This window comes from Dendrobates tinctorius, unplaced genomic scaffold (genome assembly GCF_039654945.1).
Source record: "Dendrobates tinctorius isolate UK_male_01 unplaced genomic scaffold, ASM3965494v1 ptg000032l, whole genome shotgun sequence".
In the NCBI taxonomy this organism is placed as follows: Eukaryota; Metazoa; Chordata; class Amphibia; order Anura; family Dendrobatidae; genus Dendrobates; species Dendrobates tinctorius.
The window spans coordinates 37,566,042-37,587,730 of NW_027361700.1; the positions used below are offsets into that span (position 1 = coordinate 37,566,042).

Consider the following 21,689-nt stretch of genomic DNA (forward strand, 5'->3'; position numbering starts at 1 on the left):
GCGGTGAGGGGTGGGCACAATGCTTGACGCTGGCACAACACTGCGGGTAAAGCACTTGGCCAAACGAGGGCGCCACTGCTCCCCTGCGTGCACCGGCTCATCAGCAGGGCTGCAGCGCCCCCGTCTGTCATCGGCTCCTCCCGTCACCGCCTCTGACGCTTCCAGCAGTAAAGGTGGAGCCGAGACCGAGGAGAAGGAAGAAACCGGGAGGCGGCGGCGGAGAGTGCCGGTCGTAACATAATAAACACTCCTCCCGCTCTGCCCCCGGTGCCGGCTGCCTGCACGGTGCGCTCCTGGGCATGGAGCCGGGGGTGCTGGAGGTAGTGCCCGGCTCCGTGCCCAGAGATCTCCGGGGTGCTGGAGGTAGTGCCCGGCTCCGTGCCCAGAGATCTCCGGGTGCTGCCCGGCTCCGTGCCCAGAGATCTCCCGGTGCTGCCCGGCTCATGCCCCTGGATCTCCGGGTGCTGCCCGGCTCCGTGCCCCTGGATCTCCGGGTGCTGCCCGGCTCCGTGCCCAGAGATCTCCCGGTGCTGCCCGGCCCATGCCCCTGGATCTCCGGGTGCTGCCCGGCTCATGCCCCTGGATCTCCGGGTGCTGCCCGGCTCATGCCCCTGGATCTCCGGGTGCTGCCCGGCCCATGCCCCTGGATCTCCGGGTGCCGCCCGGTTCCATTCTCCATGCCCCGTGTGCACTGATCCGGGCTCCCGTACATGGCGGCTGCCTGCCTGGATGACTGTGAGAGGAGGGAGGGAGCTGGGCAGCAGCTGGAGCCTGTGACGGGGCGAGGACGGAGGGCGCCCGGCTGATTGGAAGGCAGCGCAGGCACTGAGCGCGGTGGAGGCGGGGGAAGTGCGAGCTCTCTGCGGGGACGGAGACGAGTCCACGCCCGGGGCCAGCGCTGCGGATCTGGCCGTCAGTCACACGTTTCTCGTCGGCAGAGGAGCAGCAGGACCCGCGGAGCGCTGCCAGGTGAGACCCGGGGCCGCCTCTCGGAGCCCCCCTGCCGGGCAGTGTGAGCGAGCTGCGGCGGCGGGAGGAGGAGGCGGCTCCCCGCGCTCTGTCTGCCCGATCCTGCTGCAGCGACGCTGGGCGGGGAGAAGGAGCAGGCAGCGCCCCCCCTCCCCCGGAGCTCTCGCCATTACCCAGGGGCTGCTGCAGCTGCTTTGTCTCCGAGACTCGGACGCTGAGCTCCGGCTGCGCCTTTTGTCCTTGGAGGAAGCAGGGGAGCGGGTGAGTGCGGGAGGCTCCGCGGGCTCTGGGGCACCACAGGACGGAGGCGCCGCACCGCGTGCTCCGGTGCTTCCCACACATGGCAGGGTGGGGTGGCCGCCGCCAGGATCGGGGGAGATGTGATGGTCGGGGGTCACCTCCAGGGACCGGGCGTAGCCGCCTGATGCACCCGGCTCTCGCGCACCTTTTCCGGGCACCCATGCCGCGTGCTCCCGGTCGCCGATCATACGATGGATTTCATGGATCTGGCGATTTGCGAGCTTCCCTCCATCTGGAGACATTTTTATTTTTTTTTCTTGTTTTAGATCGGTGGGGATTTTATTGTAATGGGCGATTGTGGGGATCGGGGGAGCTCCGCACACTGGGATCGGTCCTGCCGGCAGCGGGTGCCCGCAGAGCTCGGGGCGGTCGGCGGCTCCCTCCTCCTCCTCCTGCAGCTGCTGCTGCCCCGGGAGCCTCTTGTTTTTCTCGGCCAGGCTGCTAGTTCCGCGCTGGGTCTGGTGAGGTCGCTCTCCTCCGAGTCTCCGGCGGCTCCTCCTCCTCCCTGCGGCCGGAAGGTGAGGCAGAGCAGCGTGGGGAGAGCGAGCAGGTCGGAGAGCGGGAGGAAGCGACACACCGGCGCCACGCGGTCAGCAGCCCGGGTTGTGGTGCAGGAGAGCTGGGAGACGCGAGGGGGCGCCCGGAGCAGGGGCCGGAGGAGACACGTGCGGGCTGCGGGGAGCGTGCTCACATCGTGGGCAGCAGAGGCCGGGGTGAGTGGGGTGCGGGATTGCGCGAGTTCCATTGTTCCCGGGACCCGCCGCTGGTTTCTGGCCGATTTTTATTATTTTCGGTGATTGGGCTGTGGATGGGTCCGCACCGGGAGAGGGTCGGGCAGACGACGGGGTGAGCACGCTCTGTGCTGCGCCGTGTACCAGGATAGGACTGATCGGGTCACCGGAGACGGGGAGACTGCACGGCCGATCCCCGGCGCCCCGGTCAGCAGACTGGAGGTCCGCCCCGCGTTGTGTATTCCGGATCCCGTCTCCTCCCGGTGCTGGGCGGGTACTGAGGGGAGAGCGGCGGGGGCCTGCGGGAGGCGCCCTGACCTCAGCCTGCCCTTGTGTGGGAGGGGGCCCGGGAATATGCGGCTGCCAGTGCAGGGGGGCACATACTTATCACCGTGTGTTATACTGGATCCGGGGGGGCACATACTTATCACTGTGCGTTATACTGGAGCGGGCACATACTTATCACCGTGTGTTATACTGGAGCGGGGAGGCACATACTTATCACTGTGCGTTATACTGGAGCAGGGGGGGCACATACTTATCACCGTGTGTTATACTGGAGCGGGGGGGCACATACTTATCACCGTGCGTTATACTGGAGCAGGGGGGGCACATACTTATCACTGTGCGTTATACTGGAGCGGGGGGGCACATACTTATCACTGTGCGTTATACTGGAGCGGGGGGGCACATACTTATCACTGTGTTATACTGGAGCGGGGGGGCACATACTTATCACTGCGTTATACTGGAGCGGGGGGGCACATACTTATCACCGTGTGTTATACTGGAGCGGGGAGGCACATACTTATCACTGTGCGTTATACTGGAGCAGGGGGGGCACATACTTATCACTGTGCGTTATACTGGAGCAGGGGGGGCACATACTTATCACCGTGTGTTATACTGGAGCGGGGGGGCACATACTTATCACCGTGCGTTATACTGGATCCGGGGGGGCACATACTTATCACCGTGTGTTATACTGGAGCGGGGAGGCACATACTTATCACTGTGCGTTATACTGGAGCAGGGGGGGCACATACTTATCACTGTGCGTTATACTGGAGCAGGGGGGGCACATACTTATCACCGTGTGTTATACTGGAGCGGGGGGGCACATACTTATCACCGTGCGTTATACTGGAGCAGGGGGGGCACATACTTATCACTGTGCGTTATACTGGAGCGGGGGGGCACATACTTATCACTGTGTTATACTGGAGCGGGGGGGCACATACTTATCACTGCGTTATACTGGAGCGGGGGGGGCACATACTTATCACCGTGTGTTATACTGGAGCGGGGGGGGGCACATACTTATCACCGTGTGTTATACTGGAGCGGGGGGGCACATACTTATCACTGTGCGTTATACTGGAGCAGGGGGGGCACATACTTATCACTGCGTTATACTGGAGCGGGGGGGGGGCACATACTTATCACTGCGTTATACTGGAGCGGGGGGGGCACATACTTATCACTGCGTTATACTGGAGCGGGGGGGGCACATACTTATCACTGTGCGTTATACTGGAGCGGGGGGGGCACATACTTATCACTGTGCGTTATACTGGAGCGGGGGGGCACATACTTATCACCGTGCGTTATACTGGAGCGGGGGGGGCACATACTTATCACTGTGCGTTATACTGGAGCGTGGGGGGGCACATACTTATCACTGTGCGTTATACTGGAGCGTGGGGGGGCACATACTTATCACTGTGCGTTATACTGGAGCAGGGGGGCACATACTTATCACTGTGCGTTATACTGGAGCAGGGGGGGGCACATACTTATCACTGCGTTATACGGGGGGGGGGGGCACATACTTATCACCGTGTGTTATACTGGAGCAGGGGGGGGACATACTTATCACTGTGCGTTATACTGGAGCGGGGGGGCACATACTTATCACTGCGTTATACTGGAGCAGGGGGGGCACATACTTATCACTGTGTGTTATACTGGAGCGGGGGGCACATACTTATCACTGTGCGTTATACTGGAGCGGGGGCGCACATACTTATCACTGTGCGTTATACTGGAGCGGGGGGGCACATACTTATCACTGTGCGTTATACTGGAGCGGGGGGGCACATACTTATCACTGTGCGTTATACTGGAGCGGGAGGCACATACTTATCACTGTGCGTTATACTGGAGCAGGGGGGGCACATACTTATCACTGTGTGTTATACTGGAGCAGGGGGGCACATAGTTATCACTGTGCGTTATATCTGAGATGGGGGGGCAGATACTTATCACTGTGCGTTATATCTGAGATGGGGGGGCACATACTTATCACCGTGTGTTCTACTGGAGCAGGGGGGGCACATACTTATCACTGCGTTATACTGGAGCAGGGGGGGGCACATACTTATCACTGTGCGTTATATCTGAGATGGGGGGGGCACATACTTATCACCGTGTGTTATACTGGAGCAGGGGGGGGGCACATACTTATCACCGTGTGTTCTACTGGAGCAGGGGGGGCACATACTTATCACTGCGTTATACTGGAGCGGGGGGGGGCACATACTTATCACCGTGCGTTATACTGGAGCAGGGGGGGCACATACTTATTACCGTGCGTTATACTGGAGCAGGGGGGGCACATAGTTATCACCGTGTGTTATACTGGAGCGGGGGGGCACATACTTATCACCGTGCGTTATACTGGAGCAGGGGGGGCACATACTTATCACTGTGCGTTATACTGGAGCGGGGGGGGCACATACTTATCACTGTGCGTTATACTGGAGCGGGGGGGGCACATACTTATCACTGTGCGTTATACTGGAGCGGGGGGGCACATACTTATCACTGTGCGTTATACTGGAGCGGGGGGGGGGCACATACTTATCACTGTGCGTTATACTGGAGCGGGGGGGGGCACATACTTATCACTGTGCGTTATACTGGAGCGGGGGGGGGGGCACATACTTATCACTGTGCGTTATACTGGAGCGGGGGGGGGGCACATACTTATCACTGTGCGTTATACTGGAGCGGGGGGGGGCACATACTTATCACTGTGCGTTATACTGGAGCGGGGGGGGGCACATACTTATCACTGCGTTATACTGGAGCAGGGGGGGGCACATACTTATCACTGCGTTATACTGGAGCAGGGGGGGGCACATACTTATCACTGTGCGTTATATCTGAGATGGGGGGGCACATACTTATCACTGTGTGTTATACTGGAGCGGGGGGGCACATACTTATCACTGCGTTATACTGGAGCGGGGGGGGGGGGCACATACTTATCACCGTGCGTTATACTGGAGCAGGGGGGGGGCACATACTTATCACTGCGTTATACTGGAGCGGGGGGGCACATACTTATCACTGCGTTATACTGGAGCGGGGGCGCACATACTTATCACTGCGTTATACTGGAGCGGGGGGGCACATACTTATCACTGTGTGTTATACTGGAGCGGGGGGGGGCACATACTTATCACTGTGTGTTATACTGGAGCAGGGGGGGGAGCACATACTTATCACTGTGCGTTATATCTGAGATGGGGGGGGCACATACTTATCACTGTGCGTTATACTGGAGCGGGGGGGCACATACTTATCACTGCGTTATACTGGAGCAGGGGGGGGCACATACTTATCACCGTGCGTTATACTGGAGCAGGGGGGGGGCACATACTTATCACTGCGTTATACTGGAGCGGGGGGGGCACATACTTATCACTGTGTGTTATACTGGAGCGGGGGCGCATATACTTATCACTGCGTTATACTGGAGCGGGGGGGCACATACTTATCACTGTGTGTTATACTGGAGCAGGGGGGGCACATACTTATCACTGTGCGTTATATCTGAGATGGGGGGGCACATACTTATCACTGTGCGTTATATCTGAGATGGGGGGGCACATACATATAAATCAGTCCTCCATGAAAGATGATCTGTGTCGGTCTCTCGTTAGTTCTTTATTAAAGGGGATGTCCAGTGTATAGTCAGACTGTGGTCACTGTGTGTGACTGCAGATTTCTGGATCCCTTTAAATACAATCTACGTTTCATGCCTTGCTTGTTAAAAGCAAAAAACAACCTGACCAGAACCTCCTAACAGTAAAACGAGTGTGAACAGTACCCTCCTGACCGCATTCAGCAGCTTCTGTAAGCAAACATTGAACTTGTGAAGCTTATATGGCATTACTGCTATATAGAACATATAACATAAAGGTACTTGGTGCACAATTATCCAATACCTGTGAGCCCACCAGGCATGATAAGGCGACCTCTCTCTGGTAGGAGGATCCTCAATCTAATATTTGTCAGCCATGCCTCTCCTGGATTAAGTCTACTAATTTCAAGGGCTGTAGGATCCAGCATGTTTGGTAAATATTAGGGGTAAGGTCCCATCGGAATATGGTATGCCTTCGCCATGACTGGTGGGCTCAAAAGAATTTGCCAATTTATGCACCATCCAAATGTCATATAGTCAATGTTTGCATCATTCATTAGTGCTGCTGTATCCTTTTTTGTTAGGGGGCATTTGCCATGTGTCTAGTTCACACCCTTTTTACTCTTCTCTGACCATTTGCTGTGCTAACTTGCTGGAGGTGTTCTACATATTGCATATCTGCCTTGACTTTGCACTATGAATGGTCTCTAAAAATATTCCTACTCCTTGTTACACAAGACTTCACATGGGAGCTGGGGGGGTTGGTGGGTGCTCCATACCACTTGGGTACTGCAGGGCGTGCCATATGCCTCGATCTCCCCTGTAACTTTGCATTTTTCATCTTAGAGTCTCATTGACTGGTGCAAAGGATTTGCTCGATAGAGAATGAACGGAGCAGCTGGTGGAGTCAACATGACAGCCCCAAGTGATCAAGGTAAGGAGAGTTGTCCATGTCCTTGACCCTCTGCTGGTCATCCTGTCCAAGCTTATTTCATGTACTATGTCTATTTCCTGACAGATAACTGGTCCCAGGAGGACATGCTTACTCTCCTAGAGACCATGAAGTCCATCCTGCCCCCCCAGGACAATACAAAGTTCAAAACTGCAGAGTCTCACATGGATTGGAACAAGCTGGCCTTTAAGAATTATACAGGGACCATGTGTCATCAAAAGTGGCTGGAGATCTCTAATGAGGTGAAATGTGATACCTGCTCATGTTCTTCATGATCTACATAGGCTGCATAATACATTTTTAACATCGAGTCCACCAGTATCCAAGGCAAGGGTAGTAGTCTCCTCATATTTGGAGACTTTGTAGAACCAGAAAGCAGTTATGTCGCTAGATGCCACCTAGAGAACAACAAAGTGTTCTATCCAGAACCTTCAATATCTTAACAGAGGACACATTGCCCCCTTCTCATTAACCTCCTATGATACAAGTGTTGTGCGGCTGACATAGTTAGACATCATGGCAGATTCAAGATTTTGGAGTAATGTTTTTGTACTGATTGATCTAAGCAATTTAATACCTGATGTGACGACTAATCCTGTATCCCTTTAGGTTAGGAAGTTCCGAACTCTATCAGAAGTCATTCAAGATGCAGAGGAACATGTGAAGCATCCATACAAAGGAAAGAAGCTGAAGGTCAGTAGTGATGTAGGCCATGAAACTCTGGACTGATTGTGATTTGCCTAAATCCATGTCCCAATATTTATAAGGCAACCATATTCATTAGCTTGCATCTTTTTATTCTACTTATCAGAAACATCCTGAATTCCCCAAGAAGCCACTCACACCCTATTTCCGCTTCTTCATGGAGAAGAGAGCCAAATATGCCAAGCTACATCCAGAGATGAGCAACCTAGACCTAACCAAAATTCTGTCCAAAAAGTATAAAGAATTACCAGAGAAAAAGAAGGTAGTGTATGAGACAAAGGTATTGAGTTTTCTAGGTGGTGCGGTTGAGTATAAAAAGCGGACACTTTTCAGGATGCCTAAATGAGCAGTGTTGGTTATAGTACTGGTGGCTTGATCCAATATGTTCAATTTGGTTTTTTTCTAGATGAAGTATGTTCAGGATTTCCAAAGAGAAAAGCTAGAATTTGAGAGGAACCTTGCAAAATTTAGGTAGGTCACCTGGACTTATTTTCTAAAAGTTAAGGCTTCACCATCAGTTGTCTAACCCTCAGTATTGCTTACAGAGAGGAGCATCCAGACCTCATGCAGACTACCAAGAAATCTGATGTCCCTGAAAAACCCAAGACCCCTCAACAGCTGTGGTACAATCACGAGAGGAAGGTCTACCTTAAAATAAAGCCTGATGTAAGTGCAAGGAGCTTCCATGATTGGTCACAGGTCTGGAAGGAGTTTGTCAGAGAATGAGAATGCTAATGTCATTTCAGGCCAGTACCAAGGATGTGAAGGACTCCCTGTCAAAGCAATGGTCTCAACTCTCAGATAAGAAACGTCTCAAATGGATCCACAAAGCACTGGAACAACGCAAGCAATATGAGGTGCAGAACACTCCTGGCATGCATTTGAGTCAGTTAGGCTGATTCCCAATGTTAAAATGATTATTAGGGGTATACACCTGGGAAATGCCATAAAAATTCTCATGGGTGCAGCTGCCATAAGAGTGTCAGCATAGTGGTGGCCCACTTACGCATTGCACCCTTGGCTTATACTGATATAACCAGCTTAGTTCTATTGATGTGAATGGAACTGAGCTGTGATATCACTCACAACCTGTCAACGGTGTGCCATTGTTTTTAGAAGCAAGCAGCCTTGTTTTTTTTTTCTAATTCCATGATGAAGTTGTATTTTTTTATGGCATTAACAATCCTCTAACATTGTGTCTATACCCTATCAGAACATAATGCGGGAGTACATCCAGAAACACCCAGAAATGAACCTCACTGAGGAGGGTATCACCCGCTCCACACTTACCAAGGCCGAACGCCAGCTTAAAGACAAGTTTGATGGCCGACCAACAAAACCACCTCCGTAAGTTGTTCTCCACTTAATTAGATTTTCGTTGACGAGTTGTATGAAATCGGAGAAACATGCCTTCTTCTGGAAATTGCGCCACGTTGACCACAGGCCCAAGTCTGGTAGTGGGGCTGATGTGCACTACTTATCTCGTTGTGTGGACAAGCGTAGCGGTGCATGGGAGAAGCTCACACTTCTGTAGATACGGCGGCTGAGATCACCTAACGTAATGGTGTTTGTACCCCCAGAAACAGCTACTCCATGTACTGTGCAGAACTAATGGCCAATATGAAGGATGTTCCCAGCACTGAGCGTATGGTCCTTTGCAGTCAACGGTGGAAATTACTCTCTCAGAAGGAAAAAGATGCTTACCACAAGAAGTGTGAACAGGTATTGATGTATACGGTGTGTAGTGTGCATAGATCCATGCTTAGGGGCAGGTACGGACTTGGGCTGAAATTCAGCCCTGGCATTTGAAATCACACAGGCCCATGCTGTCCCCGTCCCCAAGCACCAGATGGGATATATTAGCCTGGATGGAAGAAAGCAAGACTTACTACAAGACCAATATTTCTAATAATTCCCATAACATGCTCTTGTAAGTGACGGAGTCACCAAGACAGGCTCTTCTGGCATTTGCCAGATGGCCAGTCCAGCCCTGCTCAGGGGCCACATTTCCAAAAACAGTAGGAACTGCAATCAATAGCTATTTTAACGGAGGCGATCAATTTACTTACAGCTTTCCTAAACATTATTTTTTTTTCTTTTTCTAGAAAAAGAAAGAATATGAAGTGGAGTTGATGCGTTTCCTCGAGGTGAGTCTTGTCTTTGCGATGGTGGACATAGAAGGAAGAACGCTCTCCTGGAGCAAGCCACTGATCTCTCATTCATTTTACTTGTCTAGAGCCTCCCTGAAGAGGAACAGAAGAGGGTCCTCACAGAAGAAAAGATGGTAGGCATTACCAAGAAAAGCAATCAAGCATCGAAGGTGACTACTCAAGATGCTAACAAGGTTGGCTGGCGTTCACTTACCATTTTTTTTTTTATTATTACTTGATGGAGGCCCGATGCTATCGCATCAGGAGGGCGGTAATGTCACGATGGGGGCAGGCTTTGCAGCGTTGAGAATCTCGCCCCCCATGTGCTCACTCACCTATCCACTCTCTCTTTCCCCATGTGCTGACTTCTCCCGTCTGTGCACTCTTCTTTGACCTGTCTACCCCATGTGCAATCCCCCTTGTCTGCTGTCTCTCTCCTTCCTGGGCTGTGTTCTCCCCTCATGTGCTGTCTCGTTTGAGCTGTCTCTCCCCTGTGCTCTGTCTCTCACCCCTGTGTCTGACCGTGTACAGAACATACCACAGCTCCTGGGCAGGGGAGGAAGCAAAAGACAATACTGACATTACAACAGGAGAATGCAGAGGATACATTTTGTGAGGTCAAATATTGTTTTAAAACAGTGAAATATTTTACCTCAGAAAATGAATCCTCTGTGATCCCCTGCTGTAATGTCAGTATTGTCTTTTGCTTCCTCCCCTGCCCAGGAGGTGGTGTGCTCTGGACACGGTCAGACACAGACAATTTTTAAAATGAACGTTCGTTCATGGGAAAACCCCTTTACTGGCTTCCTCTACATGTAGCCACGTCACACCTCTGCTGCTGGGATCAGCTGAATGATTCACTGCGCGGAATTCGCGCAGGCGCAGCGTCAACGGTATTCCGCTGGTGGTACCGAGCAAGAGGCTGTGTGAGAGTGTGTGTGGTGCAACTGTGTTCTGCTGGTGGTACCGCGCAATAGGTTGGCACCAGCAGCAGTTTCCATATTGACACCCATCACTTGGGTGTCCCAATATGGCAGTCATTGAACGTCCTCCGCTTGGAATTCTGGGATTCGGTGACATCTGGACAGAACAGGAAATGAAAACATTACAAGGCAATTATATAAATAGATTTTTGTATTATTTGTAATCATGTCCACTACATAATCTTTTCACTTTGGTTTATTTTATTTATTAAATTACTTGTTTCCTTGACAGACAAAGAGCAAACCTAAGAAGAAGGCTGCTGATGAGCGGGGGAAACTGCCAGAAACACCAAAAACATCTGAAGAAATCTGGCAACAGAGCGTGATTGGGGACTACCTTGCCCGGTTTAAGGTAAGGACAGGTGGTGAAAGTGGAGAAGCACAGTGACCCTTATGGAAGGTTTGTTCTCATCATAAGATCTTCACGTTCAATTTTAGAATGACCGAGCCAAAGCCTTAAAGTGCATGGAGTCCACTTGGTTGAACATGGAGAAGAAGGAGAAAATAATGTGGATAAAAAAAGCAGCAGAGGACCAGAAACGATATGAGGTAACTAAAAATAAATTGAGGTTGGTGGGTTGTCCAGTATAATACATTATTGGACGTCTATTACATTTCCTTTAATTGTACAGAGCGGCAGTACCAGACACAACCTTTGGACATTGGTGGTGTCATGTTATTATAATTAGATCGGTGGCCACATCTGTATTATTAACTCTTTATTTTCCCTTTCAGAGAGAACTAAGTGACATGAGATCTGCTCCAGCCACAGCAGCTCCTGCGAAGAAAATTAAGTTTCAGGGAGAACCCAAAAAAGCTCCAATGTAAGTGTATAAGCCAGAAATTGAAGACTTCTGGTCTCCTCCATTTTACATCATCTCTTCCGTGCCGTCTGTTGTAGACAGTATATTCTCATATGAGGTTGTTCAGAGTTGGCAAGGATGGGGCCATGAAAGCCACCTGCAGTTTAGCACCAATGTAATGATCACTAACGGGTCAGGAAATTTTTACTTTTTTTTTTTTCTTATTCCAGGAATGGTTATCAGAAGTTCTCACAGGAGCTTCTCTCAAACGGCGAGCTAAATCATCTCCCACTGAAAGAGCGCATGGTAGAGATTGGCAGCCGCTGGCAACGAATTTCCCCCAGTCAGAAGGAGTTTTACAAGAAGCTGGCAGAAGATCAGCAGAGAGTGTACCGTGTGCAGCTTGATACATGGATGAAGGTCAGAACAAGGCTTGACCATGTTGACTTGCCTTTAGGGTAGAACCTCATCATGAAATTCCATTGAAATACATTCGGAGAATCGTTTTCCAACAACTACATCAATATTCCTTGGCTACCGAATAGGAGCCCTGTGAGCCTCCTCTACCTGTCGGCGCTTCTTCTGATCTCTATGCCCTGCACATCATCCTTGTGGCATGACATACCCATGACGTCGCATCGGGCATGCCGCATGTAGAAGTCAATTCACAGGACTTCCTTCTGGAGGTCATGTAATACCAATGTGGTCTATGGGCTAATGTCCTACTAATCAAATCTTTCATGCCTAATTAAATGTTGGCAACTCTAGTCCTCTTAGCCTCTGAATAGAGGTAGGTTAGGGCCGCCTTATGCACGTCTTCCTGGTTGTATGTCAAGGGCTAATTTTTTTTTTTTTTTTTTTTTTCCATTTCAACTTTTAGGGTTTATCATCTCAGGACCGGGCAGCTTACAGAGAGCAGACATCTAATGTAAGTATTGTTTTGTGCATTAGTTGGGATTTTTTTTTTTTCCTATGTGAACAGTGGGATCATAATTCAGAAATTAATTCATTTTTGTCTTATAGAAGCGCAAAAGTACAACAAAACTCAAATCGCCCAGTCCCAAATCCAAACCGTCCGCTCAAAGCAGATCAGTAAGTGATCATTGTGTTTTATATGGAGATGGGGTGGATTTTTAATATCTCTAGTAATTATGCTCTTTAACTAGATCTAGAAGTCAAGGAACTACTATAGAATATATGAGCCTTGCATGTTGTAGTTCCCAAAAGTCTAGATTGAAGTAGTTCTCTGGAGATGTAGGCCTCGGGTAGACCATTGCCCAAACCTAGGGCAATGTGAGAAGAATGTATGTGACTACTATAACTGAAGCTGAGCTACTCTTCCTTTCTTGTAGGATGATGATGACGATGATGATGACGACGACGACGATGATGACGAAGATGACGACGACGATGATGATGACGACGACGATGATGACGATGAAGATGAGGACAAAGAGGATTCTTCTGATGATGGAGACTCCTCAGATTCCAGCAGTGAAGAGGACAGTGAAGATGGTGATGAGGTGGGTCCAACTATAAATTATTATACTGTGAACCTTTCACAACCAGTCATTACTCTATATGACACCTGTTGATCATCTGCAGAATGAAGATGATGATGACGAGGAAGATGACGATGATAATGAATCGGGATCCAGTTCTTCATCTTCTTCTTCGGGAGACTCTTCAGATTCTGACTCTAACTGATGGGGGACTGCTAGCTGTGAAGAGGGGAGTGTAAAGAAGGCAGAGCTTGACATATTTGAAGGGGATGGTCCAGCAGGATAAAATATCTTTAGTTGTGTTTGCATTGAAAATTTACTAGTTAAGAAAGATGCACTGATCTCAAGATAACGGTGGACCCAGCAAATCCACTTACAGTTTGTGGAAAAACATTTACTATGAAGGACATGTGATCAGTGTTGTGTGAAGAGGGCTGGCTGGCTGCTTCAATAGGTAGTCCAGCCCTCCTCTCTGTTATTGGCTATGTATAGACAAAGAAGGGACTGATCTACTGAAAAGAAGGTGTCAGCCAGCCCCTTTCATGTGCAGCTCTGAGGACATGTCCACAACGGCTAAAATCTTGAGATCTGGACTCCTTTCTTTAGTCAAGTACTTTAAGAGGTAGTATCTAAAGAAGTTTTATTTCTGTTAGACAATCCTCTAAACAGCACCTATCCCCTATTCTCGAGTCAAACCTGGAACTCTCCACTTTACAAGGAAGCGGACTTTACGGAAACACAAAGTGAAGGCAGCCATTTCAGGCTCTGAAGGACTTTTCATGAAGCCCCTTCGATGAGCTGCGTCGTGTGTCCAAAATGGCTGCCTTCTCTGTGCATGGGGTAAAAACTTCTTCAGGGCTTCAATAGCCTCATAGGGCAAGAGAGACTTGTCACAATTTATAGGTTATGCTGTACAGTCGGTATTAGCACCGTGAACCTTTACACCCACGTTTTGACCTGGAATGATATGCAGAGCTTTTCAATTATATCTTCCTGGCCTTTTTTTTTTTTTTTTTTTATTTCCTTTTTTTTTTTTTTTTTTTTTTGTTGCATTTTTTTTTATAAATATTTATCTTTTGGTTTACTTCCATATTATGTCTGCCCACTTGTTTTTCTACTGTACCCTGCTTGTCTCTTACTTGATCCCATTACGTATACTTGGCTGTGTCGTGTCGGTTATCCTCCTCTTGTGTATTTTTTAATTTGCGTCACTTGTGGGTTTTTTTCCTGTGTCCACAAGGCGGTAGGACATTCTAATGAAGACCATTTGCAAAGTTCCTTGATTTTCAATCATGGTGCATTGGGAAACAATGGCAGTGAAGGTGGACATGCATATTAAGTAATGTAAATTTTACTGAAGGCAGTGCACACCTCAAAGTGAGGATTGTACCACCCTAATGCTACCATCAGTTGCTTTATGGGTTTTCATTTATTTTTTTGCGTCTACTTTCTTCTCCACTCGGAGTCCGTATTATAATTTAAGGTTCGACAGGATAATTATCTTCTAGTTGCTGGCCCTATGTTGAAAACGAGGGCCCTGTCTCAAGTTGCCAAGAATGCACGGGTGGCTGTATCTATTCACTTCTATGAGCGGTCCAAAAACAATGGCCACACAATTTTGGAACTTGTGTAGATGAGAATTGAGCAAGCCATGCAGCCATTTTTTTTATTCTCACCCGTGTGAGCACTGGGTCTGGTTTTCACAGTTGGGAGCCATCTTTACCAGTAGGGGCAATAACACTTCATAACCCTACAGAGAATGGCGGTACAGCAGGAAAGCAAGAGGTTTTCAGATGTCAAATACATGTTACATATATGTGAGGTAAAGTGCCCCTATTGTTTACAGGAAATGCGGCCATTTTGTTCCTCATGTCATTGAGGTGTCCTGAGAACAAAATGGCCGCCTCCGTTAACGATAACCAAGGCACAATCCAACTAAGAGTAGAAATATCAGTTTTTTTTTATTTTTAACATATTTTAGCCAGTTTGTTTTAGTGTTAACGAATTAGTATTTTTTCCCCATTGTAATTTTTGTTTTGTTTCTCAATGTGGGTGGGAGACCATTTTAAGAAACCATTTTTTTTATTTTTTTTATTTTCTCTTGTTTGATGGGAGGGGGGGATTTAAATGTAGATTCTTACTGTGCTGGTTGAATGCATGGTGAGAGGAAAAACACTTTTAGTGCATTTTTAGCACTATAAAACAAAATAGGATGTCGGGGGTGCGTTTTGAGGGGGGGGGGGGGGGGGGGGGGACAGAAAGTAAGACACTTTTTTTTTTTTTTTTTCCCCCTGTATGGACAATATTTAAAACACATGATTTTTTTGTAGGTTAAATTGAAAATAAAAAAAAAGTGTTTTTGTAACAGATTCATTGGTTTAGTGTAGTCAGTTTAAAAGAAATTATGTGTAGTCTCATTATTTTTGTTTTGTACAAAAAGCAGAATGGGGGTGGGGTTGGGGGGAGTTTTCTGTTAAGTACGCTGGAAAAAATAAAACTAAAATGTAGGGATTGGTGTTTTTCATTGTTTTTTTTTCCCCCCCTTTAACTGTTTTGCTGTCCCTGTTGGACTCCCCTGGGTGATGATGCAGTTCGGATTCTTTGAAATCAATGATGAGCTGCAAGACCATACACATCCTGAAAACCAGTGTGGCGCTGTTTTGGGAAAAATAAGCAGCCATGGTTTGGGTTTTTTTTTTTTACGCTGAAAAAATTGCATTAAAGGAGGTTATTCCCCCCCCAACAATATTAATAATTTATTCACCGGATAGTCAATGAATTTATAAGTGGGAGTCTAACCAGCGATCCTGAGAACAAGGGTCTCTCTCTTGTGAATGTGTGACTACCACCAAAACAGTGAATGGTGGTGATTTCAACAGGTGACGGGTCTCGTTCACCCACTCTATCCTGTGGGTGAAAAATGTAGGTGGGATGATTCCTAAATGTGGCAGACTGGTGTGGTGTAATACCAGGCACAACCACAACCTTGTAGGGCGCTGTGCCCCGTAGGCTATAAACAAAACAAAGGACATTTCTTGCAGTCATGGGTGATTGCTGGCTGGAGTTGGACTCCCTCCTTCTGATCGGGTGACTGATCCTAGCACAGATCAGAGGATTCCGCTCCTAAATCCCTCAGTCTCTAACCCAACAGTTAAGCTGTGTGCACACGGATTTAGGTGCGGATTCATCTGCGTGGATTTTGTAAAATCCGCAGGTCAAAATACCTGCGGTTTTACCTGCGCATTGCTCTGTGGTTTTTCATCTCAATGGAGGAGATGGCAAACCGCAGCAGAATCCGCAGAAAGAATTGACATGTCAATTCTTTCTGCGGATTGAAAACCGCAGATAATCCGCGCGGAAAATTCCGCACCGTCTGCACTGCGTTTTTTGATTCCCATAGGGAATCATGGTACTGTACACCGCGGCGGCCAAATCCGCTGCAGAACCGCAGCGTGTGCACACACCCTTAGTGGGGAGGAGGATTGGGTAAGTTGAATTCCCACATACGGTTGTTTTATTCCATGGTGGCGTTAGAAGAGAGTGTAGCAGCAGCAGCAGCAGCTTTACTCTATCACCACTAAAGTACATGCACTCTCAGCCAAACTGAGCATCCCTGGTTATGGGAGATTGTGATGAAAGGCTTTTTCCACCATGTCTGATGGTGTGTGGGCGCATTTATGGGTCCTTTTAAATGCTTCAATAAGATATCCACCCCAATGTTTTCAATAGAGGGCTTGGTGAGAGGACTCATTAGGCCACATTTGTAGGCCAAAACCAGGAGTGGAACATTCGGAGGAAAAGTATAATAGAAACCCGTCACCACTTCTGTATTTATCATCCTCTCCTGGCTTTGGCTTAAAAATACTGACACTGTGAATATGGCCTTACTGGAAATCTCTACAAAAATATAAATTGGGAACCATCTTGAAAAGTTTCCCCCCCTCACATGTACTAAAGTGACACAAACAGGAAGCTGATATCACCAACCATTCCCATTTTATTTAGGTGTATCCATATAAATGGCCCACACTGTATATTATATAGCACTGTGTACTTACTATTGCTCATTTTCCCCCGCTTGTTAATTCTTCTCTGCTCCATGTAGAAACAGGAAGTCTCTCATCCCTGCATTTATCATCCCCCCTCTTTATCGCCTGACCCAGCTTTTGCAGTGACTTATGACTCATACAGGGAACATTGACCTCCTGTTTCTAAATAGAGCTTAGAAGGATTCTGCTAGTCACTTATTAAAGGGAATCTGTCAGCTCATTTTTCGCATATAAGCTGCGGCCACCGCCATTAGGGGCTTATCTGCAGCATTCTGTAATGCTGTAGAAAAGCCCCCGATGTAACCTGAAAGATAAGAAAAAGGATTTAGATTATATTCACCCGGGGGCGGTCCGATGGTTGTCGCAGGTCCGGCGCCTCCCCCCATCTTCATGCGATGACGTCCTCTTCCTTCTGTGGTGGCTCCTGTGCAGGCATAATTCTGCCCTGTTGAGGGCAGAGTAAAGTACTACAGTGTGCAGGCGGCGGGAAAGGTCAGAGAAGTCCGGCGCCTACGCACTGCAGTACTTTACTCTGCCCTCAACAGGGCAAATCAGTATGCCTGCGCAGGAGCCACTCCAGGAAGCAAGGAAGAGGACGGCATCGGACCCGGACCGCCCCCCCCGGTGAGTAATAAGAAAAGCAAGTTAGATTATCTTTCAGGTTACATCGGAGGCTTATCTACTGCGTTACAGAATGCTGTAGATAAGCCCCTAATGGCGGTGGCCGCAGCTTATAGGCCGAAAATGGGGTGACAGATTCCCTTTAATCACTTGATGTCGTAGACCTAATGGAAAAGAGAAGAATTAGCTGGGTAGAAGGGGGAAAATTAGCAATTGTAAGGATGAAGCGCTATATAATATGATGACTGCAATATATTAAGAGGATAAAAAGCTTGATACGAGGAGTGCTTCTGTATGGTATAGCCACAACGGAGTAACAACGACCACACTAACTGCCCCTGATCATTGAAATTGCAGTACCAAGACAGAAAAGCTGTGAGATTATGGAAATCACGGCACAATAGATAAGTTATTGATATGTCCAGAAATCCCTGCACTTACACACCTTGGCATGGGACCACTAAGGTAATCAATGGTTATCTGAGGAATGGTGAATGCACGTTTCAGCACATAAATCATCAAGATCCACTGCTGGCAGCTCCCACTGCAGTTGCTGACCAATGACGTCTCGGATGTGCACAATGGGAAACAAGGCTGGATACATTGCAGTGTGACACTAGAGAAATGGTCGTACCACTGGTGCTACTACCAAATCACTAACACCGAGCTGTTAGTGTACCTGGAATGAAGACTAGAGAGGTCTGGCTCCTGTACATTATGCCACCCCACATCACAATCCTGGGCATAAGACTGGTGTGATGTTCCCATGTGAAGGCATTGACCACGTAGTCTCTAAATGGAGACTGGATGCTACCATGGAAGTTTATCCTTTTAAGAAATGAGTCCCACTTTTGTCTTACCTGGAGATTGGTCAGGACTCAGGAGACCATTTGGGCAATGCCGTGAAGATTCCTTCATGAGAAAACATCAAACCAGTCCTACTCCCAGGATATTGGTGTGTTGTGGCATAATGTATGGTAGCCAGACCACTAGTCTTCATTCCATTTTGGTGTCACATTGATTTGGTCATGGAACCAGTGGTCCAGCTATATCTGTAAAGTGTCCGAGGAGTTGTTTTTCAACACAACAATGCCAGGCCACACGTTGCTGCTGTGAGTGGTCTTCAATATCTCTGGACCTTTCTCCCATCAAGCACATCTGGCACGTTATCGGATAGCAATTGCGCAGGCGGCTGGCAACAGTGGATCTTGATGATTTGTCCAAGTGCATTCAGCGTGGTAGAACGTTCCTCAGACAACCGTTAATAACCTCATTGATAGCAGCCAAGGCGTGTGTGTGTGCTGGGATTTCCAAGAATGGCGCTTATACTCAATACTGACTAAAATTCAGATGTTTTGATCATTTTGTTCCCATTTTTTTCATTGTTTTCTTATCACAGGTCTGTCAATCCTGTGCTTTCCATAAGGAGCTTTTCCTTCAATGTTGAGGTGTGTGTGTATAGAGGGCAATTGCTCAGACCTTCACGATTCTAGAATTGGAAACGGATGGAATTGCCCTACATCTCCCACGTAGGGAATGAGCGTGAGCACCACCTCTTGCCGTATCTTGATATTGCAGATATTGACACGCAATGAATGGTACAGCGCATTTCCCTACATTTGGCGCTCACATTTGCCTTTATTAGGTTCCCAAACCATATAGCTGATGTATTTATATCCTGTCTGTAACTCATAGAGGATGTTACATATAGCGCAAGGCGGAAATGTCAACGTTATCTGCGCACGTAGCGCCCTCCCCAGCGGTTGTCCATAGACCACAGCGCCACTCTTGTGCATAGGCTTAGTGGGGCATTGCAGGTCTAAAATGTCTGGTGTAAAGTGTGACTATTCCGGCGTATGACTTGTGTAGATTTTGAGAAACTACTGGGAGATTTCGGCTCTGAGACCTGCAGAAATGTGAATACAGCAGTGGAGTACGATACCTGATCCCGTACAATATGGGTAACGTGTCACATAAAGGGGTTTTCCAGTCAGATGATCTAGTGTTAGGATAGACCGATAGGGGTCCGGCACCCCCACAGAGCAGCAGTTATAAGGCAGCAGATGGATGAAAACACATTGGCTGCCGGAGCTTGAATCAGTTGATCTGTGTGGGAATTGCCAGGTGTCAGACCCCCGCTGATCCATCTATCAAAGGGATAGGGCATCAATTTATTCTGCCGGACAACCCCTTTTAAGGGTCTTTTTTGCAGGAGCAAAGTGAAATTTGTGCAGCCCCTTTATTCCCTTTTGCAGATGAGAGTGAACCCTTTTTTCTAGATGATAAAGTTAAGGCAATTTTCCGAGATATCTCATCATTTTTTGATCTGTCGGGGTCAGAACTTTCGAACCCCAACCAATTCTGAGATTAAAATGTATGTGGTGGAAGAAATATTGCTCCAGATTATTATGGGGTCCCAAAAGCCAGACCCCTAACATGTCATTACAGACGTCGCAATTGGGTTGTACAGGACATAGATATTGATGGCCTAGCAAGCATGGTCAGATCATGGAGGTCCGGGGAGCACCCGCCTGACTGATGGGACCACTGTGCTAATCCCTGTCATAGGTCTGTACCGGCAGAGAGCTTCAGTACCAAAAACGGCCATAACAAGAAGGACAGCACTGTTCCTGGCAAATAGCAGAGATGGGCCACCTGCCCTTAGTTCAGTCAACAGTTCCTATACACTTCTCGCCTATCTTGTGGTGGTTCCACTTCATCCATGAATGATGGTCCTGTGCCCCCCGCAAATATGTTACTCAGTAGAGTTGACCAAAACATCCACAGCCCCTGGTCCAGCGGCCATATTGGTAGTCCATCCACAGCCCCTGGTCCAGCGGCCATATTGGTAGTCCATCCACAGCCCCTGGTCCAGCGGCCATATTGGTAGTCCATCCACAGCCCCTGGTCCAGCGGCCATATTGGTAGTCCATCCACAGCCCCTGGTCCAGCGGCCATATTGGTAGTCCATCCACAGCCCCTGGTCCAGCGGCCATATTGGTAGTCCATCCACAGCCCCTGGTCCAGCGGCCATATTGGTCGTCCATCCACAGCCCCTGGTCCAGCGGCCATATTGGTAGTCCATCCACAGCCCCTGGTCCAGCGGCCATATTGGTCGTCCATCCACAGCCCCTGGTCCAGCGGCCATATTGGTCGTCTATCCACAGCCCCTGGTCCAGCGGCCATATTGGTAGTCCATCCACAGCCCCTGGTCCAGCGGCCATATTGGTAGTCCATCCACAGCCCCTGGTCCAGCGGCCATATTGGTAGTCCATCCATACCTGTGACATCCCCGGCACCTCTTCTGATTAGTAGGTCGCCATAACATGATGACATGCAGAGGACTACTAACCAGAAGGGCCACCGGGGCTGTCAGATTGCCCCCATTGTCCCAGGACCGGAGTCGCGCTCATCTTCCTGTCTCCTTACACTGGAGCTATGTGTAACATGTCATGGACACCGGACCCCAACTGGTGAGACCCCCAGTGATCGGATTCTTGGATTGGTGGACAATTGGGATGCAGAGAACATCCGGTCACATTCACACATCCATTTTTGGTGGATAAAGACACATTAATATTATCAGTCCCATTACATGCTTCTATGGGAAACTGTATCCCAGGAATGAGTCACCTATTAGTAATAGTGAAAGGGGTTGTGGGAAAGCGACCACCACTACTGCTCACACCAATGGTCACCCACCTTCCCCAGAGACAATGATCACAGCTGCCACATCTGCTCAGGGGCCTTTACTGACTGGAAATTAGTGGGGGGTTAGACATTTAAAGGGGCGATCATGAACACGCTGCTCTCACATGAGCCAGCGCCGCACTGAATTAGCGTTACTGCCCAGTTTCCATGACAACAAGCTCTCGCCACGCCCCCCTCTGTCTCCTACTGGCTGCAGCCTAGCCAGCCCCGCCGTGTGATTGGCTGGCTCGTGTTCTCCCTAGTGCTGCAGTTTCCTCCCGCAGTGGATGGATCGCCGAGCAT

At 48.7% G+C, this 21,689-nt stretch overlaps 1 protein-coding gene across 5 annotated transcripts; it reads left to right on the plus strand.

Moving 5' to 3' along the window:
- Positions 1 to 179: 179 nt before the first annotated feature.
- On the plus strand, positions 180 to 15,537 carry UBTF (upstream binding transcription factor). 5 transcript variants are annotated; one of them, XM_073572764.1, is made up of 20 exons: positions 180 to 969; positions 6,778 to 6,865; positions 6,950 to 7,125; positions 7,493 to 7,576; positions 7,695 to 7,850; positions 7,995 to 8,059; positions 8,134 to 8,254; positions 8,335 to 8,445; positions 8,802 to 8,935; positions 9,169 to 9,310; positions 9,694 to 9,735; positions 9,825 to 9,908; positions 10,954 to 11,073; positions 11,160 to 11,270; positions 11,457 to 11,545; positions 11,755 to 11,944; positions 12,405 to 12,452; positions 12,548 to 12,616; positions 12,877 to 13,047; positions 13,130 to 15,537. In XM_073572764.1, the coding sequence occupies exons 2-20, from the start codon at positions 6,817 to 6,819 to the stop codon at positions 13,229 to 13,231; spliced, it is 2,064 nt and encodes a 687-aa protein (XP_073428865.1). In that variant the 5' UTR covers positions 180 to 969; positions 6,778 to 6,816; the 3' UTR covers positions 13,232 to 15,537. The 5 variants fall into 5 exon arrangements, with proteins under 5 accessions (XP_073428865.1, XP_073428866.1, XP_073428862.1 ...); XM_073572765.1 differs by having other exon boundaries at positions 9,825 to 9,872; XM_073572761.1 differs by having other exon boundaries at positions 181 to 969; positions 9,825 to 9,932.
- The last annotated feature ends 6,152 nt before the right edge of the window (positions 15,538 to 21,689 follow it).